The following is a 16625-nucleotide window of genomic DNA, read 5'->3' on the forward strand; positions in this document are numbered from 1 at the left end:
TTCATAAGAATTTTAAACTTTTTACTCAGATTTGCTAAAAATTGCGTTGATTTTTTTATCATTTATTTGCTGACAGCTCTACGTGTTTTCTTTTATGTATATAAAAAAAAATCGCTCATACCAAGGCGAATTAATATAAGGTGATAGCAGGAGTACAAAAACAAAAATTTACATGTATTTGTTTTTGCTTTGGCGGCATAAACTGTCAAAATCTGTAAGAGTGTGTGTAGAAATTCAAAGAAAATTTTTCAGTTTGATATCAGAAGCCGTGCGGCGAAACACATACACAAAATCAGCTGAGCTAGTAACACCACCTTATATTAATTCGCCTTGGCTCATACCTTGTATGGAGAATTATGCCTAGAGCCGTCAGAAAAAAACCATTAAACATCAAGACAATTTCTTAGCCACTTCAAATTTGTACATTGTTATACTGAAATTGAATAAGTTATAAAACTGTATACCAGAAATTTTTAAAAAATCTGAATAAAAAGTATACAATTTTGACGAAAATTTGTTAAATTTTCCTTAACTTTGGATTTAGTTTGAAACTTTGATTTATATATGTAGTTTTGTTTGTAGCATGAACCATATTTTTTACAAAACTAACAAAAAAATTAGCTAGCAAAACATTGTGATTATTTAAAATAAAAAAAGGGTGATTGAAGTAACTGTTTTGTTTGAACAACACGTCGTTTCCTCTTTCAAACGGTATTTATGTATCATTTATCATATAAAGTATACAACGGATTTAGCGGTTTTACATTTTAGCTGGCGATATGGTCTTTAGTTTCTTTCACGAACTTAATTTTGTTCGGCTTAAAAAACCGCTTAGACTGTGGGGTAAGATTAAGCTAAATAATTTGGTTCGTTGCTGTATGGTCGACGTAAAGAAAACTGCCTGATCGACGCACTCAGAAGCATCTACGTAGATTAATCTTCTGCTTAAACATATTGGGCCGATGGAATCATTGAAACCGTAACTTGAGATTAGAGCTGCATCAGCAAATTCTTGCATTTGCAACATATACATACCTTGTTTATACCGACACATAAAGCGCTTTGACCTAGTTCGCTGCGATTCAAAACGGATACATAAACCAAATTTCAATACGCTCAGAAATTCAAAAGTGTATTAACTCGAATTTGTTTTCAAATCGGTTTTTTATTTCTCACATCACACAGTGGCCAATTTTTCGAAAACCCTCGCCAAAAGTCTAAAAAAATTTGGTAAATACGTATGCCTAATCATGTTATATTACAGGGCTCTACTGCGTATCGTTATGAGGCGACAAATCGATTCTCTTTAAGCATTTGGTGTGACACGAGCTCGAAGTGAATATTGCTAGCAATTCCCTCCCAACTTTTCGTAAACTAGAGTTTGTGTTCCAAAATACATATAACAGTTATCAAGCATCTTTCCATCAACATTGTAAAATAAAGTATGTCAAACATGTTTTTTCTTTGTCCCGCTATCTAAAAACTGACATAAAGCATAGCTATCAACGGTATGATAAAAAAAAGTTAAAATCGTTACGAGAGTGGTCGAGAGAGCGGTCTAATTTTCTTTTTCATATATATGGAAGTTTTTCCAATCCACTTTGGTTATAATCCCCTGCCACAATCCGCAATTGTAGTTTGGACATCAGTTTTAATACGAGATATTTTTATTTTGTGGGTTCTTTTCTGAATCTTCGAAGTCTGCTGAAATCTTAGGTTCAGATGTCGAGTGCCTTAATCGAGCTCACATAATAACGCAAGTCTTATCATGCGGTTTCGCAGTTGATATTAATACATCTCTTCAAACAAAATTCCCTGGATACTGCGAAACTGTTGATTAAAAGCTATCCATGGTATTACATGCAAACATGAATTCATGAAGTGCTCATCTACGGGCCTCTCTTTATTGAATATGCACCCCTGCCAATTGGGCAACTTTCCGAAGAAGCCCAAGAATCAACGCCTTATTCCTTATATTAAAAATATCGAGAACACTTTTCAAGAAAATCTTCCAGGATAAATACGATGGCAGATATTTTTCATTGGCGTTTACGTTTAAAACTCACTAAAACAAAATCATAAACTGTCGTCAAATGCCATTAAATTATTACTAACTGTTATAAATGCGGATACAGAATTGCCATCAGAAAATACAGATATGAGCTTGAATACTTTAGATGAGTGTGACGGTGTATCAAATTGTTTTCTTAGAAATATATTCATCTACCAACAAATATGTATGTCATGTTTATTGTTTCACCTAAAACCGGCAGTCCCCGTGTAAATTTGTACATCAACATTATTAGAAAGAAACACTAAGACCTCGTTAGTGTTTGGCCGAGCTTCGCCTCCGATTTGTGGCGTGTACCTTAATGTTGGCACACAAAGGGGAGGGACTTACAGTGTTCGCCGACTCCGAACGGCGATTGTATTTTTATGAGAAGCTGTTCTTCATGGTTGAATACACTCGGGGGGTTTGCCATTGCCTGCTAATGGGCGTCAACTATTAGAAAAAAGTTGGTTTTTTTTCTTGATGTTGGTCTGAAACTGGGCTTGAACCTAGGCCCCGCGGAATGGTAGCGCACATTGCTAACCACTGCATTACATTATATTACGAAAAAGCAGAAAACATGACCTTTTTTGAAGTGAAGCTTTTTACACGAGTTCGGAGATGGTTGCGTTAAATATTTAACGCCAAGTCATAACATCTGTACCGTTCGTTCGATTTTCAAAAATGAGATGTCACATGAAAGGCCTCGTCCTTCCGGTGTGCAACATAGCTTTAATTCCATGAAAGGAGTTGCCACATGTTAGAAACTCGATTTCAAAATTTCTCTGCCGCAGAGGGTTGCGTTAATTCTTTAACGCCCAGTCATAAAATCTGTACCGTTCGCTCAATTTTCGAAAATGAGGTGTCAAATGAAAGGCTTGTTCTTCCGGTGTGCAACATACCTTTAGTTCCATGAAAGGAGTTGCCACATGCTAGAAAATCGAATTCCAAATTTCTCTGCCGCAGAGGGTTGTGTAAGTATTTAACAGCTAGAGGTGTCACATGAAAGGCCTCGGCTTTCGGCTGTGCAACATAGTTTTAGTTCCATGAAAGGAGTTGCCACATGTTAGAAAATCGAATTCAAAATTTCTCTTGCGCAGAGGGTAGCGTTAAATTTTTAACACCAAGTCGTAACATCTGTATCGTTCGTTCCATTTTCAAAAATGAGGTGTCACATGAAAGACCTCGTCCTTCGGGTGTGCAACATAGCTTTAGTTCCATGAAAGGAGTTACCACATGTTAGAAAATCGAGTTCACAATTTCTCTGCCGTAGAGGGTTGCGTCAAATATTTAACACCGTGTCATAAAATCTGAATCGTTCGTTCGAATCGTTAAAGGATGAGGTGTCAAATGAAAGGGCTCGACCTTTAGATGTGTAATATGATTTTAGTTCTTTAAAGGGTTGCTATGTATACGAAAATCAAATTCAAATTGTTTATTAAAATAAATAAAGTATCGCAATATATATCAAAAGAAATGGTTTAGAATAAAGATGAAGATGAAGTGAACTGAAGATAAAGATGAAGATGAAGATAAAGATGAAGATAAAGATGAAGATAAAGATGAAGATGAAGATGAAGATGAAGATGAACGAGAACATGAACATGAACATGAACCTGAACATGAACCTGAACATGAACCTGAACATGAACCTGAACATGAACCTGAACATGAACCTGAACATGAACCTGAACATGAACCTGAACATGAACCTGAACATGAACCTGAACATGAACCTGAACATGAACCTGAACATGAACCTGAACATGAACCTGAACATGAACCTGAACATGAACCTGAACATGAACCTGAACATGAACCTGAACATGAACCTGAACATGAACCTGAACATGAACCTGAACATGAACCTGAACATGAACCTGAACATGAACCTGAACATGAACCTGAACATGAACCTGAACATGAACCTGAACATGAACCTGAACATGAACCTGAACATGAACCTGAACATGAACCTGAACATGAACCTGAACATGAACCTGAACATGAACCTGAACATGAACCTGAACATGAACCTGAACATGAACCTGAACATTAACATGAAGATGAAGATGAAGACGAAGATAAAGATAAAGATAAAGATAAAGATAAAGATAAAAAGATAAAGATGAAGATGAAGATGAAGATGAAGATGAATATGAAGGTGAAGATAAAGATAAGTAGACTTTTATGATCGACCTGTAATTCTCGCAGGAGATTTCACCGTGTACTTTTTGCTGGCCGAATCTGATGAACTGACAAAATTTTTTAAAGAAAAATTTTCACTGGAAGTGGTTAATGGTGGAAATGATCCAATGGAGCGGCTACCATTGATGCGGTTTTTTCCAGAAATAATAATATTGAAATAAAACATTCCATATCTTACTTTAGTTACCACAATATACTAGTTAACATTGTAGATATGTATGTTTTCTCAGCCACAAATAATACTTAAACTTTGCAGTTGGTTACAAAAAATTAAAGGTCGTCAAAATTTTTTTAAATAAATATGTTTTTTGCATATTGGAAAATATGTACATGTACATACAGTGACGGGCAAAACTGTAACATGGTGTAACACTTTTTACTTCAGCCATCGCTATCTTTCCAAGTTCTAACGCCTTCCATACTTTTGTTGTATATTCTTGTTAGTACATCCCTACTCCCTCTCTCATAATGATTTGAAGTCAATACAACAACAATAAAAAAACCAGCAGACAAAAATGTAAATTAAGGCAGATGTTACAGTTTTGCACTCCCTCTCAGTTTTGCATTTGACAGTTATCTCTTACTTAGTTGATTGTCAGATGATTAAGTTGCATTGACGTCATCCGCCACCATGTTGAGAACTATCTAAATCGGGGAGCGACGGAACTTTTGGTCCTTTAAATATAATACATGTATACAAAAACTCAAAAAGTGTGAAATAATCCTCGAACCATTTTTATGTGTATCCACTTGGTTACCGAATTAATATTTATGTATGAGCGAAGATTATTTTTTGCATGCTCTCTGTAAATAAATCGGCAACTTAAAGTCTTACTTACTTATAACCTTTAATCTAATATATCGTTTTTTTTTTAATCGGTTACCGTATTCCCCAAATATAAGCAACCAAAGTCCTTTTTCAAAAATGTATATCCTTTCCATAAATTGCGCTTTATTTTATTCTTTTATGGGCAATTATCAAATTCTTTGTCCTAAGGCAGAGGTTCTTAAACCTTTTTTTCTCGTAGACCCCTCTCAAAACTTTACTAGTTTCGGTGGACTCCCTGCTGCTTTTCTAACATATTCCTAAAGCTCGTCAAAAAAATTTTAGATTAAATCTATCGATGTAATTTTACATCGCGGGGAGTTCCAAAACTAAATTCGAGGTGGCAAGAATAAAAATAAAATATTTTCTTGCGTTCTATTTATTAAAATAACGTGATTACACACTTGCAAGTTTTAAAAAACAGCGCGTAAAGCCACGAAAGAAGTATCTCGCTCTGAGGAGTTATATTTTTTAAGATCACTAAACAAACTCCTCACATGTTCGGCTCACTCATGAATTTGCATGTAATGTATTTGTTAAATAGTTAATTTGTGTTGATGGCATCATTTTTATTTTTATAGCTCCGAGTTTTAAAGTGATGCGAAAAATATTCGTCACTCGCATTTTTAAAACACAAAACTTGAAACCATAAAACTGCAAAGCTTTCTACGCCAAACTTCAAATTCAGAAACTGACAAAAAAGAAAAGACCAGAAAAGAAGCACAAAAAGTGTTCCACCGTCTCATCCTCTTCAAGGTATGAAGGGCAAATAGAGTTGTCATTTACGTTTATCACAGTCAGGCGTTTGTGGCACCTTAAGTGACCAGTCAGCAGTTCTAGAAGTTGTCTGTAGTCCCGTCTGCTCAATGAGAGCAAAAAACTAGATAGGACTTCTGAGATTGAAGGCAACATTCCCTAGATGCCCCCAGTCATTTCTGAGCGAAGTATTCACCCAGTTTCTGATGGTGGCTTCGATGGCCGAAGTGGGGAGTCCAATAACTGGTTGCGTATCGAGGAAGCAAGCTCGTTATGTTTACCAACATAATTTATTCGAGACTTGCATTGCCGAACTAGTTTGGAAGAACTTAGATAGAGGGCTGGCCACCTTGAGTGCAGCCTGAGTATCACTCCAGATACGTAAACTCTTTCCCCTCCACCTATTTTCCACAACGTAGTCCATGGCTTTGAGGATTGCAAATACCTCAGCCTGGAACAACGAAACATATGCCCCAAGAGAAAAGTGAAGCTTATCGCCACCAACTTCGAAGAAGAACCCAGTTCCTGACCCACAGTCAGTTTTGGAGCCATAAGTAAAGACTCGAAAATGTGTGAGTCCAGGCTCAGTGCTGGAATTAAAACGGCATTCAGCCTCAGGGAACTCAACGTTATAGAATCTCTTCAACAACCACCATCAATTTTTGCCTCGCCCCACTCAGTGTTATACCAACATCCGTTTATTTTTAGTCTACAGGTGATCTTTAAGAATTCCCCAAGTAAGAAGACACAAAGTTGTGGTCAGTGCAGCAGTGCAACAAGAGCACTCGTGGACCTCCATATTTTTTTCACGCCAACGTAGACCCCCGGCGAGTCTCCCGTGGACCCCTAAGGGTCCACCTGGATCACTTTGGGAATCATTGTCCTAAAGCAACATAATGGTGACAGGTAACAAGATCAACGGAAATAAGGTCAATTGACTTTATTTCCCACCCTGGTGCGAATTAAAGTCAATTGACATTGTTAACTTTTCAAAATCGAAATAAAGGCAACAAAAATTTGGAAATAAAGTCATTGACGCTATTTCCTCATTCAAATGTTTAAAGTATGTCGATTCATAGAAAAAAATGTTGTTCTTACAATAAACATTGCTCCGTAAGTGTTGTTTTTTAATACATGAAAAAGGTTATTGCCAAATCCTTAGTGTGCTATTAATCCACACACAACCATGAACTACCACCATTTGATTTTATTAAAAAATTTTAAATTACAAATATAGTAAAAATACGATGCGAAAAACCAAACGCAAAACGCAGCTAAAATACGAGAAATATTTGAAGAAAGAGTGTAGAAATGATCCAGAACTTGTNCATGAAAAAGGTTATTGCCAAATCCTTAGTGTGCTATTAATCCACACACAACCATGAACTACCACCATTTGATTTTATTAAAAAATTTTAAATTACAAATATAGTAAAAATACGATGCGAAAAACCAAACGCAAAACGCAGCTAAAATACGAGAAATATTTGAAGAAAGAGTGTAGAAATGATCCAGAACTTGTAAAACATGTTTCATTTCACAAAAATAAATGGAAACTATTAAATTGAAGAAACAGTCCAAAAACCCCGAAGGAACACTGAGAGAATTCTGTGTTTTAAATTAGCATGTTTTGAACGAATTCGGAATGTCTAGGGTTGAAAAAAAACCAACTTTTATTTATTAGATGGCTCATTCAAGCCAATGTGCCAAAATGGGGGTATAAACAATTATTGATTATTTAATATCGGAACCGAGATCATGTAAGTTAATTGATTATTTTTTACACACTTTTAAAACACAAATTATGTGCTTTTTTACTGTTGCCAAAACACAGCAGAAAATTTCCAATAACATACAAATATAAAAATGTGAAATATACCCCCCTCTTTCTGCAATTTGCACAAAAACTAACTTGTGATTTTAGAAACCTTGTGGGACTTGTTACCTGTCATCACTGATATTACTTCTGATTTCCAAATTATAATAGCGTACATTTTTCTGTCAAGCGTTATATAAGATAGCATTAATACCACCGATGACAGTTAAATCTTAGGTGGATTTTTATATCAGAATCTGATCTTTGTGAAATGTGTGCAGATAGAGGGTATTATCCTTACTAATATTATAATTCCGAAAGTCAGTTTGTCTGCTTACCACTACACCACAGCGGCCGACAAACTTATGGCCTTATGCATAAAAAATAAAGTAGCTTTATAAAAGGTTTATAAATTGAAAAATGTATGAAAACGCCAATTTATAAAGCTCTTTAAACCTACTTTAATTTTTATGAATAAGGCCATTAAAATATAGGATAAATGTAATCTCGATTAGACAAGGGGGCGTGGTAACTCCCATACAAACGGAATTTTTCACACTGCATTTCTCAGGAAATATTTTTGATTGATTACTGGAACTTGGTATGGAGATATATAAAATCATTATCTACTCATGGNTAAAATATAGGATAAATGTAATCTCGATTAGACAAGGGGGCGTGGTAACTCCCATACAAACGGAATTTTTCACACTGCATTTCTCAGGAAATATTTTTGATTGATTACTGGAACTTGGTATGGAGATATATAAAATCATTATCTACTCATGGATGAGGGTTGTCACCTTTTAAAGAAAATCAAATTCAATTTAAATTAAGGGAGTTATTTATTTGAAAATTATATTAATAAAATGGATGTCAAGTGGCTTAAAAAAGCTGTAGTTTGCATATATTTTGAAAACGGTTGCCACCTGTTTGAAAAGTTAAATTAATTATACGCAAGCTATCTGAAGAATTAAAATATGGTTGTCAAACAAAATATTGTTAAGAAACCTTTAGTTTGAAAGTTTTTAATAATACTGAAGTATTTCACAAGGGTTGCCACCTTTAAAAAAAATAAATTAAAGAAGTTTAAATGAAATAACTGTGAACTTCGTCCCGCCCTAGATTAATTTTTTCCCTGAAACATTTTGGCCCAACGTTTTCACCAACAATTCACGTTTACGATTTCCATTGGCAAGCTCATCGGCTAAGATTAAGGCTTGGTAGTCGTTTGCCGCCTTAAATAACCTAACGAAAGTGTTATGTCCCTGAAGAAGTTCTTAAATTCCTCTAATTGTGCAGCATTCCATAGAACGGTTAATCTCACAACGAAATAAATTTGAAGAACATTTCCTCTTCACTCTCTGGCGGCAACAAGAATCCGATTCTATAGTGAATCTGTCCCACTTTATAGTATAGTTGGTGGCAATTTCAAAATGGATGCGTATAATTCTTCTACAGAAATCCAATATACATAGGCTTATTTCAGACGAAATACCTCAAAAGTAAGTTTCACGAAAGCAATTTAAGTGAAAGTTTATTTTTGTTTTTACTTCAATTTATTACAGTAAAAGGCGCGCAATGGTTCTGGCGGTTGATTTATCGGTGGTGAGCAGCTCTTATTTGCAATAGTATTGCCTTAACCGTTACCAATACATATTTTGATTATTAGCCAAAGTGGATCAAAAATAAGATTTTAGGTAATAATTTAACTTTACCGCTAACTGGCGGGTGAAATTGTGATACTACACAATTTTGATAAATGATGAATTTGTTTATAGCATGAACCATATTTTGGTACAAAAATAACAAAAAAATATAGCTTTCAAAACATTGCGAATATTAAAAAAAAAACAAGGGTGAACGCATATATAGTGGAGCGAGCGTATATACCTAACGCTCGTATCTATACTTTTTAATGCCAAAAATTTTTATTTAAAGTAAGAAATTGGGATTTACATGGCTTTGTCGGACCATATCATTTTGTCTCGGATCAGGAATTCTTTTATTTGATTGAAAAACTGTTTCAAAAAGTACTGTACAGTAAGAAATACTTCTTTTTTTTATGGAGATTCTGCGAAACCGAAACTTTTCACAGTAATATACAGTTTTTGTGCGAAAAAGATACGAGCGTTATATATACCATACAAACAAATAGTTATCCAATGATTTCGTCACATATGTTCATATGTAGCTATATAACGAGTTCTTTAACAATTCTTTTGTAACGAAGACACGAACTCTTAAATATAAAAGAAAATACGACGGAAAAATAAAAGAAAATATACAACAATGAATGGCCGTGAATACAATTTTGCATATGAATTCCAGGTAATACTAATCGACTTTTTGTTTATCATTAAATTTCAAACATATTTATAATATACCCCATTTTATAAATTAATTTTAGCGGTATGCCGAAAGTATTCAAAACCCGCTTAAAACCTTCAGAGCTGATATTGTTCAAAGACGTTCTGCGGGAAAAGACGGCCGTGAAGATATTCCTCAGAATGACGACCATAGTAAAACACGGTGAGACCGAACTTTTTATTCTGGTAAAAATAAGTTCTTTGAACGGTAGTTTTGTAACTTCTTATGTATATATTTATGTATGTATATGTGGATATACAGCTGCGGTAAAATATCCAAAAACAACCTAAAGATATTAAATTGATTTAGTCCAGGTTGAGTTTAATCACACTAGCCAACAGTCACTGGCCCACCTGAATAATTCACGTCGATAATATTACCTATATTAACCTTCATTAATACCAAAATCTCCTTTTATTATGTTTAGTATGAATTTCGGAGTAATCGTGTTATTTAGAAAAGTTACGTGTTGACACATAAAAGAGATGTTAATTTGAAAATCGAACGTTCGTTCATTCAAGTATTAGTATAGTTTGGAAGCCATCAATCACGTAAGTGTGTTAATTCACCTAATTTATTTTGCTATATTCGCGGAAGATATACCCAGAAGAATAAAAAAAAGTATTTTCGCCATTATTACAAAAGTACTACCGAGATTGCTTCAAGGTGGAAATTAAAAATATTGACAAAAATTGGGTACCGCACTATTGTTGTAATACATGCTATACAAATTTCCTTGATTTGTCTCATGGAAAATTTTAGCTGTACAATTTGTCCAGCCATTCATATGACGAGAGCCCAAGGACGATAGGAAGAAAGAAAATTCCTTAGGATATCCTAGCGTTAGTTCTGTTGACAAGCCCATTCTTTATTCTGAAAAACCGTTTTGGGATGGAAGGAACCATCTTCATATCCTAGTCCGGAACCTTCATGTTCTTATGAACTACAGTCAGACTTTCATCCCGACGAAAATTACAAAACCCCTTTGATAGTAAATCAGGTGCGCCTCGATGAGTTTGTACGGGATATGCATCCGACGAAAGAAAACTCGAGAATTACTTGCGATTAAAGCAATAGAATTTATTGCAAGATGTCCGCGTGTGCAAATACCGTAAGCGCTATCACAGTTACTTCGATTGCTTTTCTAAAGATGACACCTTAGTTTATTGTAGCAACATTGACAACCTTATGTCTAAATTAGGTGGGGTACATGATCCTACTGATTGGAAATTGTTCATAGACTCATCAAAAACCAGTCTGAAAGCCGTACTCCTTCACAGTGTTGCCAGAACTTTTTGGACGAACCGGCTAAATTGGCAAATAAAACCGGCTAAAAACGGCTAAAATGCTTCAACTAAATTTCACATGTTTTATTTAAATAAATCACGATTAAAATGACTATTTCTTGGAGAGAAGTTACAAATTCGAGCCGGAAAAAATTTTGCCAGCAAGAATTTGCAATTAGGAAAAACATATGATTAATTTAATATAATTAATTTATTTAATTGCAATGATTCCAATGATATTCTTAATCGGAATGCAATCTCAACAGAGAGTAAGAAATTGAATCGTATGTTGAAGAAAGTCGGACTGACAAGATATACACACGTAGATCCTGTTTTTTGCCCCTCTGAAAGAATTTTAAAAATTCTATACAAATTTCTTTTGTTTGAAATGCAACCGTGGACACAAGCTGGCAGAGAAACTTGCAAATTTGCGTTCGTATAGAAAATTGCAAGTTTCTCTACATGAGAGAGTATTTGGGAAAATTTTTTCTTACTATCTGATATTTTGAGTGATAATTCCCGCTGGATTTTCGACGAACAAACCTATTGTCTTCCCTACAAGGCCCTTTCAGACTGACCGATTCTCAATACACTCAAATAGAAACCAATACACATGAAAAACGCTGTAAAAATTTCGCTTCAATTTTAAGGCAGTAAAACAACGACCTTAAGTTAACATCAACCGAGGCCATATGTTGACAAGGGATGCAAAATCACAGTTACACAAAAGAACTGGTCAGATTTTTCAGAAATCCCTTCAATTCTGATGTAAAATATGATGCCAAAATACTGCAGATCTCCCATTTAGATGACCGGTCATATGACCGGCAGATGTCTCGTAGGATTCCCAGAGAGTTTTGCTTTACATAGAAATTTGTGCTCTTTTATTTTCATTTTGACTCACTTCAGTGTTGGTTCCTTTAGTTCAAGTTGGCATTCGGTTTTTGGAATTTAAATAAGTTCTCAGCAAAAAAGTTTGTTTAAAAAAATACATATGTGTACATAGTGCTTGAAAATATCAATTTTTCCCTTACCTTAAACCTTTGGGAGTGGGCAAAAATGATGTTTTGTAATTTAGGCAGAATTGAATATGCGCTATCTGGGAAGACAATATCTACATGTAATATTTATTCTGTTTGTTGGCACTATATCCAAACACAAACGCATCTTAAGTGTCTTAACAGTGAAACAATTTCTTATTTTCTAAGTTTGCGAATAAAACTTCACACTTAAAATTAAGACATTTATAACAAACATTTTATGAAGAAAATCCCTTCTTCGTTTAAAATAAAAATAAGCGAAATCGGCCCAATTTCATACAACCCTGCCTGACATGAAAATTTTCTCCACGATAAGGCTAGTAGCCATTTCTAACAGATTTTGGGTCGCTTAGTCAAAAATGGAAACATATATACATATTTGATATTTAAGAAAACAAGGCAAATTACAAAATCGGCTAAAAACGGCTAATTTTTTTCTGCAAAACGGCTAACAAATCGGCTGCCGGCTAAATCGAAATTTCTCCGGCTGTTTGCTATCGCAACCGGCTAAATCTAGCCGGAAAACGGCTAAAATGGCAACACTGCTCCTTCATAATGGCAACAAATTACCCTCGATACCATTAGCACATAACTCCAACGTAAAAGAAACTAATGAAGTAATGAAACTGTTATTAGAAAAAATTAAATATAAAGATTTTGAGTGGATTATATGTTCCGATTTAAAATTAGTTGCTCTTGGGACTACAACTTGGGTACACTAATTTCTGCTGCTTTTTGTGTGAAAGGGACAGTCGAGCGCGTACAGAGCACTTTATGCGAGAAAAATGGTCGGAAAGAACATTATTCATACCAGGATAGAAAAACGTTAAACATGAACCACTTGTGGACCCCAAAAAATTTTACTACCACCTCGGCATATAAAACTGGGCATGGTCAAAAACTTTGCTAAAGTCATGGACAAAAGTTCGCCTGGTTTTCTTAATAGGGCTTTCGCACGAGGCGATTGAACGAAAAAAAATTGAATGGCTAAAACTATCAAATTATAAAAAATATAAAAATATTTACCATAAAAGGGCGTTTGCATTGTTCAACTTTGCATTCTCCTTTGGGTTGAATGGCCTTTCAACTAATCGCATTCCACAAAGTTGGTCGCCAGACATTAGCCATTCACCTAAAGAAAAGGTTCTCTGAGTGAAGCGAATATAAAAGAAGGTATTTTTGTAGGTCCAGATATAAAGAAACTTATCAACGATCTGCAGTTTTTATCGTGCTTAAACGATATAGAAAAAGAGGCCTGGCTCTCATTCATAGCGGTGACCAAACATTTTCTCGGGGATAACAAGTCTCCTAACTATACCGAAATAGTTCACAGTATGAGATGATGGGTTGTAATATGTAACTAAAAACACATTTCCTGCATTCTCATCAAAGATTTTTCCCGAAAATATGAGAGCAATGAGCGACAAGCATGGTGAGCACATCCACCAGGATATTGCCGCACTTGAGCGGCGTTACCAAGGAAAATTTTAACCTTCAATGCTTGCTGACTATCGCTGGAATGTCGACATTCGTTAGGGAAGCATCGGGATCCTCTTATAACAGAACACTTAAAAAATCCAAAAAAACTTTCCCTTCAGAATGCCATAAGAGTGAAGTACTGCCTCTTTTCTCTAATTTAGTCATTTATGGTTTTGTTAATAATAAAAAGGTTTAAACTATTTTTAGGTTTTATTTTTATTTGCAACTTAACTCAGTAGGTATACGGATCTAAAAAATATATGCTTCATTCTGCTGGGAGCAGGGTTGCGTGATTTTGATTTAGCTAAATCACAAATCCATAAATCAAATTTATTTCTGAATTGAAAGTTGCATCAAATCCTAAATAAATTTTATTTGTGATTTGCTTGGTCAACCAAATAAAAGATAAGTTTTATTTGTGATTTGATTTGTCAACCAACTAAAAAATAAATTTTACTTGTGATTTGATTCGTCAACCAAGATTTGTGATTTTTCAACTAAATAATACTCTTGTAGGCAACGCAACTACTTCGGGATTTTTGAGACTAATTCGGAATTTTTGGAACAATTTCGATATTTTCGGGGTTCTCGGGAATATATCGTGATTTTTGGGACTATTTCGAAATTTTCGAGACTTCTTCAGTTTTTTGGGGATAATTCCGTATTGTTGGGATGACATAAGGATTTTTGAACAATTTCGAGATTTTCGAGTCTACCTGGGGACTTTTGAAACTTCTTCGGGATTTTCAGGATTTTTAGGACTATTTCGGGTTTTTCGAGACTTCTTAGAGACTTTCGGGATTCTTGGCTCTAAATCGGGATCTGCGGGACAAGTTCGGAATTTTCGACTATTTCAGGATTTTCGAGACTTCTTCGGTATTTGCGGGACTAATTCGGTGTTTTTGAACTATTTGTGGTTTTTCGAGACTTCTTCGAGAAGAAGAAATCCTGTTGTAGTCCTGAGAACCCCTACCACCTCCAAGTAGTCTCGAAAAACCCGAAATAGTCCCAAAAATTTCAAAGCAGTCCCGAAGATCCCGATATATTACCGCGCGCCCCGAAAATCTCGAAGCAGTTTTGAAAGACCCGGAATAGTCTCTAGAATCCCGAGAAAATCTCCAAAATCCCGAAGTACCACAGTAGTCCCAAAATCCAAATCCCAAAAGTCTCGAAAAAACCCGAAGGAGTTCCAAAAACTTCGAATTAGTCCCAAAAATCCCGAAGTAGTCCCGGAGATCCCGATATATTCGCGGGAACACCGAAAATCTCGTAAGTTGTCCTAAAAACACCCAAATAGTCCCTAAAATCCCGATATGGTCCCACAAATTCGGAAATAGCCCAAAAACCCCCACGTAGTCCCGAAGATCCCGATATTGTCCCGCGGACCCCGAAAATCTCGAAAAACCCGGAATAGTCCCGAAATAGTTCAAAAATACCAAAATAGTCCCAAAAATCCGCGAGAACCCCGAAAATCTCGAAGTTTCAAAAAACCGAAATAATCCCAAAAATCCCTAAAATCCCGAAATAGCCCCGAGAACATCGAAAATTTCGAAGAAGTCTCGGAAAAACCCGAAATAGTACCAAAAAATCCGAATTGGTCCCATAAATCCCGAAGTAGTCCCGAAGATCCCGATATGCGCCCGAGAATACCGAAATGCTCAAAAATTCCCGAGAACCCCGAAAATCTCGAAGTTTCAAAAAACCGAAATAGTCCCAAATGTTCCGAGTTGGTCCCAAAAATCCCTACGATCCCGAAATAGTCCCGAGAACCTCGAAAATCTCGAAGAAGTCTCGAAAAGCCCGAAATTGTACCAAAAAATCCGAATTGGTCCCAAAAATCCCGCAGTAGTCCCGAAGATCCCGATGTGCGCCCGAGAATACCGAAGTTGTCTTGAAAAACCTGAAATAGTCCACAAAATCCTGAAGAATTTTCGAAAATCGTGAAATAGTCCAAAAATCCCGAGAAAACCCGAAATTTCCAAAGTAGTCTCGAAAAACCCGAAATCCCTGCAAAAATCGCGACTGCTCCATGCATGCATGTAAAGAGTACTCCCGAAGGACCAAGGAGTACTCCAAAATTAACCACAATTCATATAAAAAATATGGTCCAATTAACATTGCGATGTCCTAGGGCAGGACCATATACTCCATCTCTGCATTACATCAGAGTAGCACAAAACTACTCCCAACATACTCCAATGACATTCTCGTTATATTTTTTCGTTTGTACACGCTTTTGTTCTTCACTTCTCAAATGCTTTTTCGAAATTAATAAAAACCAAGACAAAAATTAAAAATTACATGTTGCCTCCTACGGTATTCGAACCCGAACATGCTGGGAGCTAAGAACTAACAGCGAGCATCTCTACACGTTCAGCTACAGCCAGACATGCAAATGTGCTTTCAAATGCTCAACTTCAATCACATTTCGTTAAAACACGAGCAGTGATCGTATAACAAACAATAAGCTGGTGCAGAGACACGAGTTGGTCCGCTACAGCATGACAGAGGAGCACTTTTGTAAGTACTCCAATATACCACAAATAGACTACATGGTCCAACGATTTTTGCAGGGTAAGTCCCAACAATACGGAATTATCCCTAAAATCCCGAAGAAGTCACGAAAATTTTGAAATAGTCCCAAAAATCCTGATATATGCCCAAGAACCCCGAAAATATCGAAATAGTCCCAAAACTTCCGAATCAGTCCCAAAAGTCCCGAAGAAGTTGCGTTGTATACAAGAGTATTATTTTGTTGAAAAATCACAAATCAAATGATTCGCTCTACAAATCA

The 16625-nt window shown here is 35.7% G+C and overlaps 1 protein-coding gene across 19 annotated transcripts in view; it reads left to right on the forward strand.

Moving 5' to 3' along the window:
• The window catches only part of shot (dystonin-like protein short stop), an 852754-nt gene that overhangs the window by 473898 nt on the left and 362231 nt on the right, over positions 1 to 16625 (forward strand). For 12 of the 19 annotated variants that reach the window (XM_017608278.1, XM_017607978.1, XM_017608395.1 and 9 more), the window contains one exon: positions 10067 to 10188. The exons of 2 other annotated variants lie outside the window; for them this stretch is intronic. In XM_017608278.1, coding sequence (XP_017463767.1) covers positions 10067 to 10188 — 122 coding nt within the window. Of the gene's footprint in view, positions 1 to 9814; positions 9988 to 10066; positions 10189 to 16625 lie in introns of those variants that run through there. 5 more of the 19 variants (XM_017608503.1, XM_017608559.1, XM_017608616.1 and 2 more) reach the window with 2 other exon arrangements.

This window comes from Rhagoletis zephyria, unplaced genomic scaffold (assembly GCF_001687245.7).
Source record: "Rhagoletis zephyria isolate East Lansing unplaced genomic scaffold, Rhagoletis_zephyria_1.1 Rzeph_scaffold_00007, whole genome shotgun sequence".
Lineage (NCBI taxonomy): Eukaryota > Metazoa > Arthropoda > Insecta > Diptera > Tephritidae > Rhagoletis > Rhagoletis zephyria.